The following is a 20,741-nucleotide window of genomic DNA, read 5'->3' as shown; positions in this document are numbered from 1 at the left end:
AGAAAACAGCGGCGGGGAGATATGGGAAGAGTTGAGGGGAGGGAGTGGGTGTGGATTTGAGCAAAACACCTTATATACATGTATGAAATTCTCAATAATTTTTTTAAAGATAAAAAAATTAAACTTTCAGCTCTCTGCTCTGGTTGCCTCTTTTCATGCCTCCCTACCACGAGGGACTCTTATCCCTCTGAACCATACGTCAAATAAAGTCGTCGTTCTTCTATATATAAAAAATTAATATGTCAAATACAGCAATAGACAAAAAGGGTAACATGAATTTGCCTGAGGAATGCAGGATTCACTGAACATTCCTAAAACTAACTAAAGCATTTTCCTTATTCATAACACCACCCATGGTGATTGTGTGTTCGTTGCTTTCTATTTGGATACAGAACTTTGCGCATTAATCCAGGTTCGTTGGTCTATTTGGTGTTGTGAGGATTAAATACAATAACAAATGTTCAAGCCGCTCATGAAAGGCTGAGGAGAAATAGGGGTGGATTCATCTTTGCCAGCTAGAAAGCTGCTTATCCTTTGCTGATGCCTACAAGCACGTTTCTTCCAGAGAGGAAAAGGATGTTGTCCATCTGTTTCCTGTCTTTCTGAGCTGATGTTCCTCATCATCTTATCACCTGCTTTCATTGCCACAACTGTGGAAAAATTTCATAATCTTACAAGTTTAGAGCAATGTTATTGAAAATGCTGGTCTGCAGCAAAACAGCTTGAGTCAGAATGCAAATTGAGGGGGCTGTGGAGATGGCTTAGTGGGTAAAGTGCTTGCTTGCTATGTAAGCATGAGGTCCTGAGTTCAGATCCCCAGTGCCCATGTCAAAGCTGGACATTCAGCACACATATAAAACCTCAGCACTACAAAGTGGATTATGGGGGCTCCCTGGCCATCTAGCTTAGACAAAACAGTGAGTTCCAGATTTAGTGAGAGACCCTGTGTCAAAAAGATAAGGTGGGGAGTGATTAAGGAGATCACCCAATGTTGACCTCTGGCCTCCACATGTGCTCTCAAGAGTAAGTGCATATGCACATACATGTACACACATGCATATACCATAGAAATGCATATACCACATATATACACATGCATATAACACATATGTACACACAGAATGTAAATTGAAGTGTTTTCTTCATTGAAAAAAGTCTTTCTAAAATTAAATTAATGTTAGCTGAGTGGCCATGTTTAATAATATTGTTGACTACCTCATGATGCAAGTTCCTTTTGTTGCGGACTGATAAACAGCAGACTGTCACTTTGCGTATCCAGTTCTTAATGTGTGTCATAGCTTACGTAACACTGAGATTCTAAAGTCAACATTTACTTTTTCTTGCCCTCATGATGTTGCTTTATGGTGCATTTCACTTAGGTGTATATGCAAGTATTTGAGTTTATGTCATTAATAAATATGACTATGATATCAAATAATTTCTTTTGTGGTCATCACACATAATTAGATGTTCAGGTAGATGTGAATGTTCACTCCAGGGTTTTGTAACCATGTGGAAGCACTGAAAATAGCTGTTCGTTGGGTTGGAGAGATGGCTCAATGGTTAAGAGCCCTGACTGCTCTTGCAGAGGACCTGGGTTCGGTTCCCAGAACGCACATAGTGGCTAACAACTGACTCTAGCTCTAGTTCTAGGGGATCCTATGACCTCTTCTGACCTCCCTGGGCATTGCATGACATGGGTATACTTACACATATGCAAGCAATACACTCATACACATAAAATAAAAATAATAAATTAAAAAAAGTTTAAAGTATGTTTTTCATCTTACATTAAAATGAAAGATGGAGTCAAATCAGTCCCTCTACAAAAACCTGAGGTTGGAGTAGCAAGTAGGTTTCTTATGTGAAAGCATGAATCAAATAGAAATACCTCTCTGTAGTGTGTGAAGACAGATGTGGAGAATGCATCTGGGAACAAGTACCGTGATTGATTGGTGATGCCTGCCACAGTGTGGGAGCAATACCCAGTGTACGTACATTCATGGCTAAGGACATCAAGCTAATCCTTTTACTAATAGTGACTTGAATTATTCTGTTGCAGAGCATGAAAATCATGGCAGAAAAGAACCAAGTCTTTCTGACAAGCCTGGAGACATCACTCTTCAAGACTATTACATGGATGTGGCGTTCCTCATAGATGCTTCCCAAAGCACAGGAAATGATGAGTTTAAGGAAGTGAAAGCCCTCATAACTTCAGTGCTTGATTACTTTCAGATTGCCCTGGATCCACTGACCTCTGTCTTAGGAGACAGAGTGGCTGTCCTTACCTACTCTCCTCCAGGCTATACGCCCAGTGCTGAGGAATGCCCGGTCTACCTGGAATTCGATTTGGTTACTTATAATACTGTATACCAAATGAAGCATCATCTCCAAGACTCTCTTCAGCAGCTCAATGGAGATGTTTTTATTGGCCATGCCCTGCAGTGGACAATAGACAATGTCTTCATAGGAACCCCCAATCTGAGGAAAAACAAAGTTATCTTTATAGTATCTGCTGGTGAAACCAACCCTTTAGACAAGGAAGTCTTAAGGAACGCATCTCTGAGAGCCAAGTGTCAAGGCTATTCCGTATTTGTATTTTCCTTTGGTCCTGTACACAATGACAGGGATCTAGAAGAATTAGCCAGCCACCCTGTGGATCATCACTTAGTGCAGCTTGGCCGGACACACAAGCCAGATTTTGACTACATTGTCAAGTTCATAAAGCCATTTGTCTATTCAGTCAGACGTAAGTCATCCAAGCTTTTTCCCTCTATTGCTTTTGCAATGGCTCTGTGTACAGTCTAGTCAGCAGACTTAGTCAATGAAGCTTACTTCAGTAGCGAGTGATGGAATGTGAGTAGGAGTCAGTGGACAATCTCAGAGAAACATTCCAGGTCTTGTTGACCATGGACATTGGTCAATCACTTGTCAAATTTTTAGCCAGGAAATCCTCGAACAGGTGAAAGGTTTCCTTTGAGCCTGGTTTCTAAACATTTACTATGTGCCAAGTTTTCCAAATGGGTGTATCAGTTCATCCTCAGCACAGCCTTCAAAGGGAATATTCAAATTCCCTTCTTATAAGGGGAAAATTGAGTTTAAGGCACACTCAACTAATTGCTCAAAAGCTCATAATTAATAACTAATAAAATTTAGATTTGACTCTACACATTCTGACCCCAGGATTATGCTGTTGTTTATTAAACTATACAGTAGTTAGTTACTAAACCCTTAACAAGGTATACTGCTATAATAAATAATACCCCATGGCCACTGCCCTTGACCTATTCCAAGAACTTCAAATTTATTTTGTCATTATAAACTGTTCTGACTTGAATTCTTATGATTCACAGACACAAACGTCTTTTAGAACCTGTAAGGCATCTAGCTCAAGTGAAACTACACAGAGATTTTTAAGGATATTTTTAGTCAGCAAAGTTCTGAAAGTGGTTGCCCCAGAAACTCCATGCATCATAGTTTTAGGCATGGGTATGGTTTAGCCCAAAATTTTATAGCATCAACAAGTCTTGGCCTGTGCTGGGAATCAGGAACAGGGCAGAGGCCACACTAAGTGGTTGCTCGCTGTGCCTGGGAGCTAGTTGTAGGGTTTCTGGCATATGTAGAATCCCAGGACTCATTGTACTTGGGAATCCTGAAATGTGGGAGTTATATTTAGTAATGGTTCAAAACAATGTCTTCTTTCAGTCTCTAGTTAGAAAAAAAGGCAGACAATGTCTATAGCTAATAGAGACTTTTAGAGGGGGCCTCCATTGCCAGGGGTGAAGTGGGAGAGATAACAGGAGGAATTCAGAGATGTCCAAAATTAGATCACAGAACACGGGAACTTTTGGTTAAATTACTTCTGTATCTTGTTGACTAGGCAAGAATGAGCTCTTTTAATGTCAGAGTTCCTGCTTTTCTGAATTCCTTGCAACATTAATTTGTTCTTGAAAACACTTTTAGCTTCAAGAAAAGATGAACAGACTTTGGGTGCTAGTTATAATGTGGGAGGGTCAAAACTCGACTAAGCAGCCCACTCTGTTTCCAGATGCCATCAACAAATACCCCAGTGGCAATCTGAGAGCGAAGTGTGTTACCACCACCTTTCCCAGTCCAGAGAGCGTTGACACAGAAGACACTGTACTGTGAGTTAAGAAATCTCAGATATGGGGTGTACCAGCCTTGGAAACAGTAGTTAAGAGTATGATATGAATGGTATTTTAATTTTTAGGATGCAAGTTTGGGGTGTGATTTTTAAACGCTGTGGTGGTGGTGACAATGTGGGTCATCAGCTGATAGAACAGGATATGTGTTACAAAGGACTTTATGGCTGTTGCTTTCATCAAAAAGTATCTGTTGGAGCCAGGCATGGTAGTGCACGCCTTTAGTCTTAGCACTCAGGAGGCAGAGGGGAGCAAATTTCTGTGAGTTCAAGTCTAGCCTGGTCTATATAGCAAGTTCCAGGCTAGCTGGGGCTACAAAGAGACCCCCGTCTTAAAAAACAAATGAATAAAATACAAAAAAGTATCACATTACTACTTTATTAACAATGAAATATTGCAACTCATATTGGATAGCTCCCCAACAAAGCTTATGATATAAAAGGTCAGAGAAGAATAAAAACATGAAAAAAAACAAAACATTTTTCATTCAGAAAAAAATGTAAGAGTTGCAGAAAGGATTCTTAGAACTTCGATCTAGTGAAGTACAGTCCAAGTCCTCAATAAAACTTCAGTGACAAGAACAACATTGGTTTGGGATCCTAAACCTCTGAGACAAGTACATGTTTAATTTCCCCTGAAAATATTAGGAAATGTTTCTGAATCAAATTCCCGTCCACTAACCACAGTTGGACCATTCCTAGTGCAGGCATCAAATGGGCTGCTGTTCTACTATCTGGCTGTATTTCCATCTACTCCTACAAAGGTCTTGACTAACCACACCTTCATCTTTCTTCTCCTTCACCTCAGACTTATCCCCGAGGTGTATGAAATTGAGACAGGAAACAGTGAGCTGTTTGGAGACTCTGGTTCCCAGGAACAGAATCTCCTATGGAACAACCGTAGTAACCACTTGGGGACCACTGCTGATTTGATTCAGGAGTTGTACCTGCTCGTTTCTCCTGGAGAACTGATGATAAATGACAAGAAAGTGCCACATTCAGAAGAAACCGCGGCTCCAGTGAATGATCAGCAAGGTAATCAATCCCCAGGGGAGCACCGAGAGTGCGGTGTGCCAGAAGAGATGATAGGAAAGAGATAAAAGGGGGTGGCCTCATTCAGGAATGATGGGAGGCCCCAAGGTAAGAAGGCAGAGGGATTAAAACCCCAAAGGCACAAAAGGAATTGGTTGTGTTCACAACAACCAGAGAAGGGAGTAGAACGAAGCTTGGTGTGGGGTCAGAGAATTGAGGTGTGAGAGAGGCGTGAGCTTTCTCAGGTCCTGAAAAGGTAGGAGCTATCTGCGCAGGTGAGGAGCCTCTCAAGTCTGAAGGCTCCAGGCCTTCCTTCTCCCTTGGCAACTCAGACTTTCTTGCTCTGAGATGTTGCCTCTTTGCTGAGCCCTGCTTTCAGTAGGGCCCGGATGGGACAAAGCTGCTGTGGTTGTGAGATCTTCACAGAGGCCAAGGGCAGCTTCTTCAGTGGGTGGGGAGATAGTGATGGATCTAAGGCTAGAGTGGAAGTGGGAGATGGTAAACAGAAAGCTAGAGAGGGGCTCCAGGACAGCAACCAGAGTCTTTGCTGTGGACCAGCATCATGTGGGAAATTATTTTAAACTAATTATTTATGGATCATACCGAAGTTGAAGATAGATATTCCCTAGGGGTGAGGCACTGCATTGGTATTGTTTATGAAGTTCCCCAGGTGTCTCAGGTGCACCTGAGTTTGGAAAACACTGCTGTGGATTCTGACTGAGTCAGTCCTGTTGGGCATCTCGGCAAGGCTTGCGGCTGAAGATGATCAGATTGGTAGCATTAAAAGGGTTATCCTCAACGTAGCATGACCGTCACAATTCTTGTTACCATCATCCTTCATAACTTCTTTCCTCCTGTAATCTTCCAGATTATTCTGTGGTGATTATAAATCATAATCTAGAAATAGATGTTGTCTTTAGGTCTCTAGCCAACAGCTTTCTGTGATGGAATTTGGCTAGACCTCTTTCATGAGGCCAATCAGTCTCTTCAGAAAAAGCCAGGCTGCCTTTTAAACTTTTTCTTGGGATCATGGAAGCTTAGAATCTGGGAAGTGGAATGACTTTGGAAATCACTGAAGTATGCTGCTTTACAGATAAGGAAATGGAAGTCACAGAAATCTGACGTGTCTTTCCTAAGAATATTCACAGCACTTAATCCAATGCTGATTCATACCCAATAATTTTTTCCTTTTTTATTGAATTTTTATGATTTTCATACAATATAATTTGATGGTATTTAGATCCCCCATCCTCATTTCCCCTTATTGCCCCTGCCCAATTTAATGTACTCTATTATATATAATAAGACCTATAGAGTTTAATTTGTGTTCCCAAATATCCTTTACTGTGGGTCCAACCACTGGCATCTGGTTAACTTACCAAGAGTCCCATCCTTCAAAGAGTCTGTCTCTCTTCCTCCAGTAGCCATCAGTTGCCAAAATTTCCTTAGACTGGCTTGGGGTTTCTTATCACTTGTGCATGTCTATTCTGGGATCTTGTCTGGTCTGAGCTTGCATGGGACTTGTTTCTGCTGTCACCATCGCTACGAGTTCATATGAGTGACGGACTAGCTGTCTGAAATATTTTGTTTCCTTGTGGTTATCCACCTCCTCCTCCTCTAAGTTCTTAAAATCTTTCTGCCCTCCTCTTCCACATGATCTTTGAGCTTTGGGAGGTAGAAGTTTGCTATAACTGTCCTATTCAGGGATCAGCAGTCTGCAGCCTCTTGTTCTCTGAACATTGGCCAGTTGTGGGTTTCTGTTTAATCACCATCTGCTGCATAAGGAAACTTCTCTGGTGAGAGCTGAGAGATACATTAATCTATGGGTATAACAGTAAGTCATTAGGAGTCAGTTTAATATAACTACTTAGGAAAAAGCTAGTATTAGGTTCTCCCCTATGTCCTGTGACCTGACCAGCCTTAGATTCCCAAGCCCAACGTCAGTATCAGGCATGGGTTCCATCTTATCAAGTGAACCTTAAGTCCAGCTAGAGAGCGGTTGATTACTCACGTAATGTTTGTGCTACTTACTCTTGTACCAGCGAGCATATTTTTGCTAGTCCAGTTGTTACTGTACTTCACAGGATTCACAGAAATTCACGGGTAAATGGATGGAACTGGAAACAATCATCCTGAGTGAGGGAACCCAGACCCAGAAAGACAAATGTCGCATGTTCTCTCTCATAGCTGGACACTAGCTTTGAAATCTTAGATATGCTTGCTTCAATTTGAAAATTCAGAGAGGCCAAGAAACTAATAAACAGTCATTGTGGGGGGAGGTTTCCTGGGAAGGGTGGTGGAATGCACTGATGTAAAGGGGAAAGGGGAACATTAGGAAGGAGTAAATAGAGCGGGGAATGAGAGGGCAGGACAGAGGAGGGAGTATGGAGGGGGATAAATAACACTAAAGGCCTTTAGAAAAACCATATGGAAGCCTACTGCTATAGAAACTTCTTAAAGAATACATATATATATGCATATATCATATCTTTCATAGGTACACCTTTCACATTTTATATATATATATATATATCACATTATAATATACATTATAAAGAGATTGAAAGGCTGGGCATGATGGCACACGCCTTTGTGAGGGGGCGGAGATTCTTTTTGTGTTTTTTGTTTGTTTTAAGAATGCGAACAGAACAGGTAAAAAGAGGATGGTTCTGGGGGGAGACCCTGTCTCAAAAAGATGAGAGAGGGAGAGAGAGAGAGAGAGAGAGAGAGAGAGAGAGAGAGAGAGAGAGAGAGAGAGAGAGAGATTGAAAGTTGTCCTGTAACGGGGACATTTAACCCCTTCTAGACATCATAGGCTAAGGAAAAAACCCTCAATGCTAGGAATGGACTTCCTCTCTAGGTCCCTAGGAGCTGTTGGCCAGGGGTCTCCTGAACCCTCAAACAGTACTGGCCATTGCCCCTGCTCTAGGTTTCCCAGCATGAAGACCCTAATCCTGAAGACCGTACATACTTGAGCTGTAGAACAAACAATGAGACATCAAGCTGTGCTGACTTCAAAGCCTCATCTCTGCTGGCTAGCATTCATAGTGCTGGAAGGTGCTATGCAAGCCACCAAAAGGAAAAAAAATCATCATCCTTACGCATACACATTGTTTATAGAATGGAAATTCACCTTAAAGTCAGGCATTGAAATGGAAAACTAACCTCTGAATTGTTGAAACCTGGAGATATGCATATATAGCTCAGAGCACACACTGTGCCTGCCATGAACTCAGCTGGCGTTGTCCCTATGTGAGTTCTCTGAGTCTGTAATAGAAAAGAGAAAATTCCACTGTATTGCTTTGATCATCTTTGTGTGAGTGTATGTGAATGCTTGTGTATGAATGTGTGTGTATGAATGCGTGTGGATGTGTGTGAATGTGTGTATGAATGTGTTTATGTATGTATATGTATGTTGTGGAATGTGTGTATGTGTGTGAATGTGTGTGGAATGTGTCTCTGTGTGTGTGAATATGTGTGTGTGTGTGTGTGTGTGTGTGTGTACATATGGAGATCAGAGGTCATTCCTCAGGACCTGTCCAGCTTGGTTTTTTGATGTTTTGCTTTGTTTTTGCTTTTGCTTTAGAGACAGGCTTCTTATTGGTTGGCCTGGAGCTCAGTGACCAGCACTGGCATTGCAAGTGTGCGCTACGCCCAGCTTTCATGTGGGCGCTGGGGATTGAGCCCACATCCTCATGCCTGCACTGCATGCACTTTACCTCCTGTGGCAGCTCCCGGCCTCTCGTCTTTTGTTTGCCCAGTGTGGTCTTTTCTTTTCACTTGCCTGATTTAATGATGTTTTCATTGTATACATTTACTTAAGGAGCAGATTTTCTGTGCCCTTTATTATAATGTTCATTTGCAAGATTTGGATGTGTATTTTTAAACCATTTCAGCACCCTTTCCCTTTTATGCCAACCCAGGGCTTGTTTCTTAGTCCATTTCCCCATCATCAAGTGCAGTGTTTCTCAGTGTGGTCCTGAGACCAGCAGCATCAGCATCACCTAGGAGCTCATTGGAAATGCAGATTCTCAGATCTCACCTCAGACCTGCTGAACTGAAACTGTGGGGAGGAGGCCCTGCACGTGATTCTCATGCAGACTGGAGTTTGAGAACTGATGGCCTGGCGTTACAGATATTAACCCGGGTCAGCCTTCTCTAACGGGAGTCCCTCCACTTGATAGCTAATGGCATGGACAAAAGTCAGTGCCCTGGGAAATCACTGAATGAGTATCGTAATTTTTTGCAGGGATTTATTGTCTTAAGTGGGTTTGATGGTCATATGAGTCTGAGAGAGATGCTATAGAAAACCAACCTGCCCACAGACTGTGGTATTAGGAACCACCTTACAGAGCTAGTGTTTTGTGCCCACTGTGGGAAACAGTAATTGAAAGAGTGAATCCTTTCAGACATAGATTTGAATCCTGTTTCCACAGTTGTTCATGATGTGATCTTGGGCATGTCACTTTGCCCCTCTGAGCCTCCATTTCCTCATCTGCAAAATGGAGGTGATAATAAAGCTTGCATCATGAAGCTAATGTGAGCAGTAAGTGAATGGGCCACTTCAAGCGGCACTTGGTCCAGAGTAAGAGTTTACTAAGTTCTGTTACTATTTCCAGGTGTGATGATGACAAATGATGTCAGAGCACATGGCCATGGTGGAAAGGACACTGGAGTGGGATTGAGGAGCCCTAGGTTCCAGTGCTAAACTAGCTTTGTGATTGCCAAAGGTCACCTAATTGCTCTGGTCCTGGACTCTCAGTGCTGGTCAGGAGCTATCACTTCTTGGGTATAATATACCAGGGTCCACTGGGGACACGCAAAGACTTGGTTTGCTAGATACTAGACTTAAAGGGCACTGTAGCGATCAGAAAACAGCTTTCCAGAGCCAGTTCTCTCCTTCCACCTTGTTTGGAGGCAGGGTGCAGGCGAATTAGCCTGCACGTTTCTGGGCAGTTCTGTCATCGCCTCCCATTGCCCCTTAGGAGTGCTGGGATTCCAGATGCATGCCACCACATCAGGCTTTTCAGTGTGAGAACCAGAGATAGACCTCAGATTTGGCTTTTCTTGCTGGGCCATCTCACTGATCAGAAACTTATTTTTTAAAGATTTAATTTTATTTTCATGTATGTGTCTTTGTGTGTATACCATTTGTATATATGGGTGCCTGCAGAGTCCAGAAGAGGGCTTTGGATCTGATAGAGCTGGAGTTACAGGTGGTTGTGAGCTGCCTGACATGGGTGCTGGGAAATGAACTTGAGTCCTCTGGAAGAGCAGCAAGTGTTTGAACCACTGACCCATCTCTCCAGCCCCAAGTAACATTGTTTTTAGGTTTTCTTTGTTGTTGTTGTTGTTTGTTTGGTTGGTTTTTTGAGACAGGGTCTCCCTGTAGTCCCAGTTGGCTTAGAACTCACTATGTAGACCAGGCTGACCTCATCAATCTCACAGAGCTCTACCTGCCTCTGCCTCCTGAGTAGTGGAATTAAAAGCGTGCACCACCACCACCACCACCATGCCCAGCCAAGAAACATTCTTTTTAAATGTCAAATTTTACATGTTACAAAATTGCATATTTTATCTACTCAAACTCATAATGAAAAAAATTAGACTCTAACTTTCAAATGTACAGATCAAAACATATCTCGATTTTTTTTCCTTTGAGACAAATATTTCTCTCAGATTCCTGGGTCATCTTCCCCTGACACTCACGCAGAACTGGGACTCTGTGTGCATCAGATCTGTTTAGGAGATGATCCTAGGAGAATCCAGGAATGGAAGTGGCATCTCAGGAAAGAAGTAGAAAATGAATGTGATGTCATCTTAGCACGGTCCCGTAGAGGGCAGTGGAAGCCTAGGCCTGGAAGGGACTCAGACCTCAGAGTCAGTCAGCCTTAATATCCTGACCTGAGGCCGGAAGCTGGAAGCTGGGTCTTATTATCTCCCTGACCACTGATGGATCATGTGGTAGGGGAGGGAGGTCACTCCCAGGCAGTAGCAGATGCTGGAATTTGGCATCAAAAGCTCATTGGAGGAAGTTGGAAGTGGGGGCGGGAGGAAGTAGAATGAATGGTGTCCTAGAAATTAATGCTATAAAAAGTCCAAAGGGGTCCTGAGTAGAATCTGATATTGTGGACAATGTAAATCCCTTCAAATGCTTATTTGATCATGCTAACTACTAAATCTGTCAAGCTTGGAATTTCAAACATTGAATGTATTCAAGGAGAATCACACTTGCAGCCCTACTATGTGCTATTCATTCTATCTATGGTCACATCACTACTAGAAGACTTTTAGTTTGACTGTTGAAAATAGCAAAGACCACTTGTGTTTGTTTCACACATGACACCTGAGGGAGTAGGCACCAGAGGAAACGCTTGAAGTCAAGATAGTGACATTAGAAACTGTGTATTTCACGCTCTGCAGGTGATGAAGACGAAAGGTGAGCACGGTGGGTAAGAAGAGAGCTTGAGAAGAGAGCTCGGTGGGCATGAAGAATTCCATGTGGTTCCAGCCAGAAGGTGTAAATCATTTGTTAGAGTGGGGGCGGGGGGAGTAAGAATTTTCATGCAAAACTGGAACTAAATTTAGTTAGTCTCAAATCTGAAGGAAAGGCTCTTCTGAGTAAAGACATCGACTAACAGACCTGAGAAGTAGGAATGGGACTTCGTCTCTCCCGAGAAGGGGGAACCCTGGGCTGGAAGAAGTAACGCAGTCTTTCCTGCGATGTTGATTTTCACCAGTTTAGATGATGCGTCTACCAAAAGAAGATTTTTGTCATAGTTTTTAGTACATGTGTATCTCATATTAGACCCTTGGGTAAACACAATTTATAATTAGAATTTCCTAGGACCTGTCTTTTACCCATTTATAGAAGTGCAAACTTAAACCATGCCTTTGGTTCTAATATAACCCAAAATTGCACCTAGCACTGGTTACCTGATGAACATCCACCCCCACCCTGACTGCTGCCACCTAGAGTCAGTGTGTTTCCTTTACCAGGACATTTACAAAATAGTGAATTCTTAAGAATGAAAGGGAGAGAAGAGGATTTTTTATGTACTGCATTCTTTTACGATCACTTTTATATTTCAATGTGCTTTGCTCTGTGTGTACTTGATTTCCACTGCAAAAAATAAATCATGAAAACACATGAATACGCTGTAGGAACAGAGCTGTTCCTGGGAATTACAATGCAGCGAGAGGCAATTTCTAAAATAAAAACAAAGTCTGACCCAGAAACTTGTCCTGTCATTTTTATGGGGCTGTAGTTTAACTCAGGCCCTGGAATACAAGTCCAGGAAAATTCACATAGATGTATTATGAAATGCACGTACAATATAAGATAAAGCAATGAGAGATTCATTGTAAAAATCATTCAGTTTAGCAGGGTATGCATAGATAACCGAGTATCATTTAGATCCAAGGAACAAAATCATGTCGTTTGCAGGAAAATGGATGGAACTAGAGATCTTCATGTTGAGTGAAGTAAGCCAGACTCATAAAGAAGAGTGTATTGTGTTTTCTCTCTATGTGGAATTTGGGGATCAAGGGGTTGGAAAGGATATGAAAGTAAAAGGGAGAGTGCTGGGGATTTGGAAGGGGAAAGGGGGGAGAGGGAGGAGGAATAAAAAGAGCAACAGAGGGCTGGAGAGCTGGCTTGGCCATTAAGAGCACTGGCTGCTCTTGCAGAGGACCTGGGTTGGTTAGCCTTCAAGGTGGCTAACAACTGTTCATAACTCTAGGTCTAGGGGATCCAACACCCTCTTCTGGACTCTGCAGGTAGTGCATGCATGTGGCACACACATTCATACATATAAAAATTAATCAATTAAAAAAAAATAAGAGTAGCAGAGAAGATGGATAGGGTCAAAGCGCATGTGTGGAAATGTCATATTGAAACCCATTATTTTGTACATTTAGTAGATATGAATAAAAATCGTTCAGTGTGGTTAGGGCAACAAATAATTACTAAGTTAATGAGCATACACTGAAAGAAAAATGAAATGATTGTACTGTGAGGTAACCACATCACAGTACACTCCTTAATATGACTATTGTTTATATAATTTAAAAATAACCCAATCAACCCCAGGCATGTTGGTACTCACCTTTAATCCTAGCCCTTGTGAAGCAGAGGCAGGCAGATCTCTATGAGACTGAGGCCAGCCTGGTACACATAGTGACTTCCAGGTGAGCTGGAACTAGGGAGACCATGTCAAACAACAACAAACAAACAAACAAAAAACAACAAAAACCCAATCAACTCTAAGTTGTCAGAATTTATAAGTAGCTATTTATTGTTCTAGAAAGTTCCAGAACAAATTCTATTCATTTGCCTGTTTTTTCCTTAAGAACTTTCGTACCCCTGTGGGGGTGTCTAAAATATATGCATGAAGGATACATCTTGTCTCCAAATTTGAATGTGACAATGGTATTAAGAATGTGAATCCCTTAACACTGAGATGTTGGCACATGCATCTTTAATCTGCATGTACCTGATTATTACTAGTCATAATTAGTTGTACTCGGAGCCTTGGCACCTGTGTATGTCTATAAAATCATTGGGTAGATTTCAATAATAATGCTTATCACCTCTACTAATTAACATGACATAAATTTTTATGCTTCCTCCTCAAATATAATTCATTTTTAAAAATTTGTTGATTTGTGTGTGTGTGTGTGTGTCACACAGAACATCCCAAACCATCTTATTCAATTGTACACTCCCTTCCCATTCAGCAACCCCAGTCATTCCCCAGTTCTTGTCCATCTGCTGATAGTCAGCCTACCTAGAGATCCTTCTTTTGGGAGGATCAACTGTTCCTCACCTAACAGCAATCAGTTGTCAACATTCCTTTAGATAAATTGAGGTCTACTGGTTTTTTTTTTTCCAGTTCTACACTGGGTTACTATCTGGGAGTCTTTTGGCCAAGAACTCAAAGGAAGGCATTTCCTGTCTGGCATTGTTTCTTGTTATGTAGCCTTTAGCTATATATATGGACTCTTAAAAAATTATATTGGCCCCTTTAATCTTTGGTTATACTTTCCTTTTGGGTGTTTAAGGTCATACAGTATATTTTAGGATGAAATGGAGATATTTTTTAAAGGTTAAAAACTCATTCAATTTTGTGTCTTACAGGGCTTATGCTGAGTTCAATATTGTGTAACTGTACCAGTTTAACAGCAAACTTAAAAATTTTATAGCCACCTTTGAAAGAGATGTATCTTTGCTCTGGAAACTGTTAATGAGTATGTTAAATCTGTAATGAAATGCTTCTTCTAAAAAAAAGAATGGGAGGCCATAGAAACTCTCACTTTGCTGGTGGGAACATGCATCATTATAACTTTGAACAACATTTCAGCAGTCTCTGGTAGATACCTAACAGTATCGCTCAGTTCAGCAATCAGTCCTGTTAATAGGTCAATATATGAAGCCTTCATGCATATACAGAGGAGTCAACTACATACATATTTGTTTCAGCACTGTGTTCTAGCAGAGCTGAACTCAGTCAGCATATCCTAATGTGGCATATGCATACATCAGAATATGACACGGCAGTCACATCAATAAACTGGAGCTGTATCCATGAGCAGAGATAACACTGAACCAGGAGTTGCAGAGGGATGACATTTATACATTTAAAACCTGAGAAGCAACACCATGCATTCTTTAGGACCACTGAGGACTCTAGCAAAAGCGTCAAAGCATATGAAGGTGGGGCAGGGTGGCTGGATAGAGGTGCCAGCACTCACCTCTGCAGAGAAGAATGGAAACGGCAAGTGCACAACTGTGCATTGAGATGAGTGACTGCAGGAGCCCGGAATTCATCATTGGGAAACTAGAAACCCTGTGACAGCCAAAGCTGAGGCCACAAAGGAGCAAGACACTTGGAATACCCCTCACCCCTCTCCTTGTTCCACTGCTCAGGCATGAGTCTGTTCTCTGTGGGGGTGAAGATGAGAGAGCCCAGTAAAGTCTGTCAGGGCAGGTACAGGCAATTCCACCTGCTGGGAAGTTTTGCAACCCTTGTAGGCTTACGGCTTAAATAGACAGAGCTCTGAAATCTGGATGATAGCTGGGTCTTGGGAAAGGATCCAGTCTATCTCCCCAGAGCCCAATGGCATATGTGGACACGCCGTGCCAAACTCCACAGTGGAGATCTTTCAGTGGGAAGAGGTAAAGTTGGGCATCTAATTGTCACTATATCTTTTGAAAATATTTTACTTATTATTTCTATTTTATGTGTATGAGTGTATTGCCTACATATGTATAAGTGCACCCATGTCACGCAATGCATATGGAGGTCAGAAGAGGGTATTGAATTCCTTTAGGAACTGAAGTTATGGATGGTTGTTAGCCACCATGTAAGTGCTAGAAATTGAACCTGGGTCCCTCTACAAGAGCAGCCAGTGCTCTTAACCTCTGAGCCATCTCTCCAGCCCTTATCATTGTAATATCTAATTTATTGAGGAGGGTAATAGAAAAACACAAACTCCCTTTTATTATTCTTTGTATATGTTTAGATGCCTGATACTTCATAATTAAAAAGAAATAAATCAAGTCAAGAAAATCCTTATACTACTTCTAAAACCATATGAGGAACTGTTAAGGGATTTAAAAGAAATAGCTAACTCTCCTTGCCTTTGAAGGGTATGCAGGAAGTCAAGGTCACCAGAATTATAACATTCAAGTAATAGTTTGCATGAACACTGAGCACCTGTAACTTGTATCAATATATAAAATTAGCAGTTAAACTTCTCAAGGAAACACATCCATAGATATACCTAGGGATGGGTTTCCATTGTTACTCTAAGCCCAATAAAGTTGACAATGAAGATACCATCACAGCAGGGCAATCTCCAACCGTTGTATATTCTCTTGGTACCTGGGTCGCTCCCTCTGGGACTTCACTGGCACTGTAAAGGCCCACACACATGTCAATTTTGCCAAGAATGAGCACCTCTGCCTCACTCATCACATGCCCAGGGTGGTGCCTGGCACTTACCAGGAATCCAATGAAGATTTGATGATGAAACGAAAAACTTTGTCATGAAGGATAAACATGATTTAGCAGCAAGGAGGGTAAATGACATGAACGATAACACAAAACTCCTGAAGTTAGAAAGAGCCATGTGTCTGTGCACTGGGGTGAGCAGGAAGTTGGCAGTGAGTAAGCAAGGCTTGTACAGCAGCCAGCGTGGCTGACCTGGGACTCTGAGGCCACAGCGAGGATGGTGCGTGGCTGATAAACAAAGTTCAGTTGGGCTTTAAAAAGAGCAAACTGTTGAAAGAACTCTTGAACCATTCCATAACATACAACCCATCTGAATTTGGGGTGATCTGTGAGCGCAATTGCATTGCTTCAAAGGGAAGAATGGTGTGTGTATTAAGCACCCGTTTTCCCTGAGGTTCTATGCAGGAATAAGCTCCTGAAACCTTGCGTGTCATAAAACAATGCACCATAGAACAGATGGTCAGAATTACAGATGACTAAGAATCCTGTGATATCTCTGGAAAACTTCATTTGACATGTTAAATACGATTCCTAAATCTGTTATCCGAGTGTTAACAACAGGGGTGAAAAGTTGAGTAGCTGTAGTTGGAAGTTTGTTCAGCCCCTGTTCAATCTCCCCAGATGGAAGCCCCTTCCTACAACCCCAGAGGAACCCATCTCTGCTTCCAGAAAACCTCTCCTGCTCCTGGAATTGTGGAGCTCCAACCCCAGGCACCCCAGAGCTCTGGCGTTGTCTTTTGCGAACATTTCTTCTGCAGCCCGCCATCGTACACAAGAGCTACATGCTTATCCCTGGGAAGCCGCACATTCTCCAGGAACATCACAGGGCCTTACTGACGGCTTGTCTTCATGCAGGCAGAGCTGGGTGAAGAGGCTGATCCTGTGGAGCATGGACTCTGTCCTGCTGGCCTCTTTCTCTTCTCGTCCCCAGCTTCTGCTGCCCAAACTGAATAAGGTTTCTGGGCTGAGCAAAGGTTTTTAGCAGTTGTCCTCCCCACAAATGTTGTGGATAAGGAAGTTATCACTGTTTGTGATGGTGTGGAGTTTGGGTCTTGACTCTCCCCCAAAGACCCATGTGAACATATATATGGTCTGGTCTCCAGTCCATGGCACTGTGGAGAAGTGAGGCAGGGCCTCATGGGACGAAGGTAAGTCATTGGGAGGTGTGCCCCTGAAAGAAATATGGGGTCTCTGGCCTCCTTTCTCTCTCTCTGTTTCTCTCTCTCTCTCAGTTGACATGGGGTGATGAGCTTCATCTGACATACCACCTGTTATGATGCACTGCCTTGTCACAGGGCCAAAACCAGTGCAGCCAACTGCTAATGAACTGAAACCTCCAACCGAGAGCCAAAACAAACTGTTATCTTTTTAAATTGCTTTATTTTGTGCATTTGTTCCAGCATGGAAAGCTGACTAACATAGATGGGGACAACAGCTCTACAAGGACTGGCTCACAACTGAACTATTTTCAGTTTCTTCAAATAACAGCAAAAATAGATAAGACTCCAGGATGATGGATATTAGGAAAATCTAGTAGTAAGCAGCATAAATCATCTTTTATCAGTCATTAGTACTCCTTCAAAACAAAAATGCCTTTTCTAGCACAACATGAACTGGCCTCCAAGTATCCTGGTCACAGTCCTAGCTACCCAAGGCATATCTGGTAACCCATGGACCAGAGCCATCAGCATCACCTGGTCACAGAATTACTAGTTCATTGTTCAGGTAAGAATGTATCATGATGCTTAAGATAGAGATATAAGGCATGTATTTAAGGATAAACTAGTAGGACATGACAATTATTTTGGACAGAAGATAAAAGAGGGGGCAGGGATAGACCAGTGCTTCTCAAAATCTTGGACCAACAGACTGCTGGCCCTATCCATTGAGTTTCTTGAATCAGAAGGTCTGGGTGAGGCCTGAGAATACTTGTTTCTAAGGAGTTCACAAAAGATGCTAATGAAGCTGCTCCCTGGCCCACCCTTGGAGAGCTGCTTTCATGTAGCTCAGTGCTTCTCTCTTTTGGCTAGAAACTCTTGAGGAGTTCTTAAATCATGGCTATCTGGATCCCTCCTGAACTGGTGTGGGAACAGCTTGACAGTGGGCATTTTCAACTCCCTAGATGATTCTAGTGAGTAAGTGCCAGCTAAAAACAATTTACTTATATTGAGAATACAGGTAAAGGAGCCATTTTTTCTCTTTCCTAAATTTATTAGAATTGTTTAAGGCTTAGAGAGATGTCTCAGCACTTAAGAGAACTGGCTGCTCTTGCAGAAGACCCAGGTTCAGTTCCCATCACCCACGTGATGGCTAACAACTGTCTATAACTCAAGTTCCAGGGGATCTGATGCCTCTTCTGACTTCCTCGAGTGTTGCATGACATGGGAGTACCTACCTATATGCAGGCATTACACTTCATACACATAAAATAAAAAATAAAAATAAAGAATTGTTTATTTTAAAAAAATATTTATTTTCGGGCTGGAGAGATAGCTCAGCAGTTAAGAACACTGGTTGCTCTTACAGAAGACCCGAGTTTGAATCCCACATGGCAGGTAACAACTGGGGCATTGCACAACATAGGTGCACTTACCTACATGCAGGCAATACACACATACACATAAAATAAAAATAATAAAATTAAAAAAGAATTATTTATTTAAAAAAAGCCTTAAGTACAGAAGGAACCCTATGGGGATGGAAGAAAGCCCTTCTAGAAGCCATATGGTTGTTAAATGAAAATTCCAGTGCCACAGGTGGGTTGTCCCCCTATGAGATGTTGGCCTGAGGGGCCCTGAAGTTCCCCAAAACAATAAAGGCCATTGCCAATAATGTTGGTTGTACACCAGAAGTGGTCAGAAAAACCCTATTGCTGAAGACATTGCATGATGTGAACGCAGGAGAGGGAGAAATCAAACTTGGACTAAGCTGGAAACTCCCTGCCACTGGATGGGTGACTTTCAGGGTAGTAGAAGGCCATATGCAAATGACTGGGGAAGAATTGTCCCCTATAATTCTGCTCAACGATGGATCCTATGTGTTGCCCTATCAACATACTAAACAAGATGTTCCTGCTGGTGCAATAGTGGAGTGTCTAGTGTATGTGCAACCAGCAAATTTTTGATTGGATATAATGCCTGCTTCTAGGGGTGGAACACACATCTGGTATTGTAGACCAGACCAACCCCTGTGGCAGGGGAGAATATAGGCCCCATTGGGAAGTCACTGCAATTGTTTTGTTAGATGGATGTGATGCACCTGCTAAAGTACCATCCAAGCATTTGAGTTTACACCCATAGGTTAAGTTATTATAGCAGCCAATGCTTAGATGTTCTTGCTTCTTGCTGTTTGTGTTTTTATAGTAGATGGAATCCCACTGAATTGGGCCAACAGCCCATGGAAAACAGATGATACAGAGACCTGAAAGTTCAGTGCCTTGCCACAATGGGAGGAAGATTATCCCACACCAACCACCCCCTCCAAGGCTCAGGGGATTTTGTGGAAGAGGTTGGTGGAAAGAATGTAGAACTGGAGGAAGGGGTGGAATGTTAACTGGAAGTGTCTTCCAACCACTATGCTGGCAAGCTATAGTCACACTTCCTTCCCACACTGATGAAGGACTCGAGGGGGGGAGTCAGTTACCCCTCCCATCCAATCTGTTGACCTTAGCTACATGTGGGGGTTGGGCTAAGGATGTATAAACCAAGAATGCCATGAGGCACCTCTCTCACCATTTTGTAAATAAACCCCCACCCTATGCTCTGTTAGAAAGCCCAACAAACTAGTTACCATTTAAAAAAAAGAAGAAAAAAAAAAGAACAGAGCTAATGGAAACCTTCATTATTCCACTAAAGTTGATCCCATGTTGGCAAATCCTTTGGATTTTTATTTATTTATATTTTTTTGGTCTTTTTGAGATGGGATCTTCCTGTGGTCCCAGCTTGCTGAGTGAACTGGGATGGCCTTTGAACTCACAGAGATCTGCTAGGCTCTGCATCCCAAGTGCTGGAATTGAGGATGTGTGCCACTACGCCCAGCTTTGATTTCTTATCCCTACTTTTCCACCCTTAAACTTCATTGTATATATAGTTTTACGTAACCTGCTTTATTTCTGGAAAAATGTGTTTAAAACTGCCTCTTTTCGGAATAATAAAAATATTGTTAAAATGTTATTTATTGTTTATTTATTTATTTTTATATGTATGTTTGTTTTGCCTGCCTATGTATAACTGCCTGTGGAACTCAGAAGAGGGTGTCATATCCCCTGGAACTGGAGTTAAGGTTTGTTGTTAGCAAACAAGTAAATGCTGGGAACCAAACTCTAGTTCTCTGCAAGAGCAGTCTCTCCAGTCCATAGAATTGTTTCTGAATATTCTAAGTACCTCATTTATGTGTGTGAATATATACCTGATGCATCTCAAAGATCAATGCAACATATACTAGTTATTATCTAAATGTACAGATACTAAAAAGAAGACATACACATAATTTCTAAACCTTAGACAGGAGGAAGAAGGAAAACCAAAAATACC

General features: G+C 42.0%; 1 protein-coding gene across 1 annotated transcript in view; it reads left to right on the top strand.

Annotated features, from left to right (window-relative positions):
• Positions 1 to 12,370, top strand: part of Col6a5 (collagen type VI alpha 5 chain) — a gene marked incomplete at its 5' end in the record, with an annotated part of 116,700 nt that extends 104,330 nt beyond the window's left edge. Inside the window, 4 exons of the mRNA XM_008825117.3 lie at positions 2,063 to 2,749; positions 4,049 to 4,145; positions 4,971 to 5,197; positions 11,618 to 12,370. Coding sequence (XP_008823339.2) covers positions 2,063 to 2,749; positions 4,049 to 4,145; positions 4,971 to 5,197; positions 11,618 to 11,637 — 1,031 coding nt within the window. The remainder of the gene's footprint in view (positions 1 to 2,062; positions 2,750 to 4,048; positions 4,146 to 4,970; positions 5,198 to 11,617) is intronic.
• Positions 12,371 to 20,741: the final 8,371 nt, after the last annotated feature.

The sequence above is a fragment of the Nannospalax galili genome, unplaced genomic scaffold (assembly GCF_000622305.1).
Source record: "Nannospalax galili isolate Female #2095 unplaced genomic scaffold, S.galili_v1.0 scaffold369, whole genome shotgun sequence".
In the NCBI taxonomy this organism is placed as follows: domain Eukaryota; kingdom Metazoa; phylum Chordata; class Mammalia; order Rodentia; family Spalacidae; genus Nannospalax; species Nannospalax galili.
Note: the sequence above shows the minus strand (reverse complement) of the source record. Positions and strands in the feature narration are given on the sequence as shown.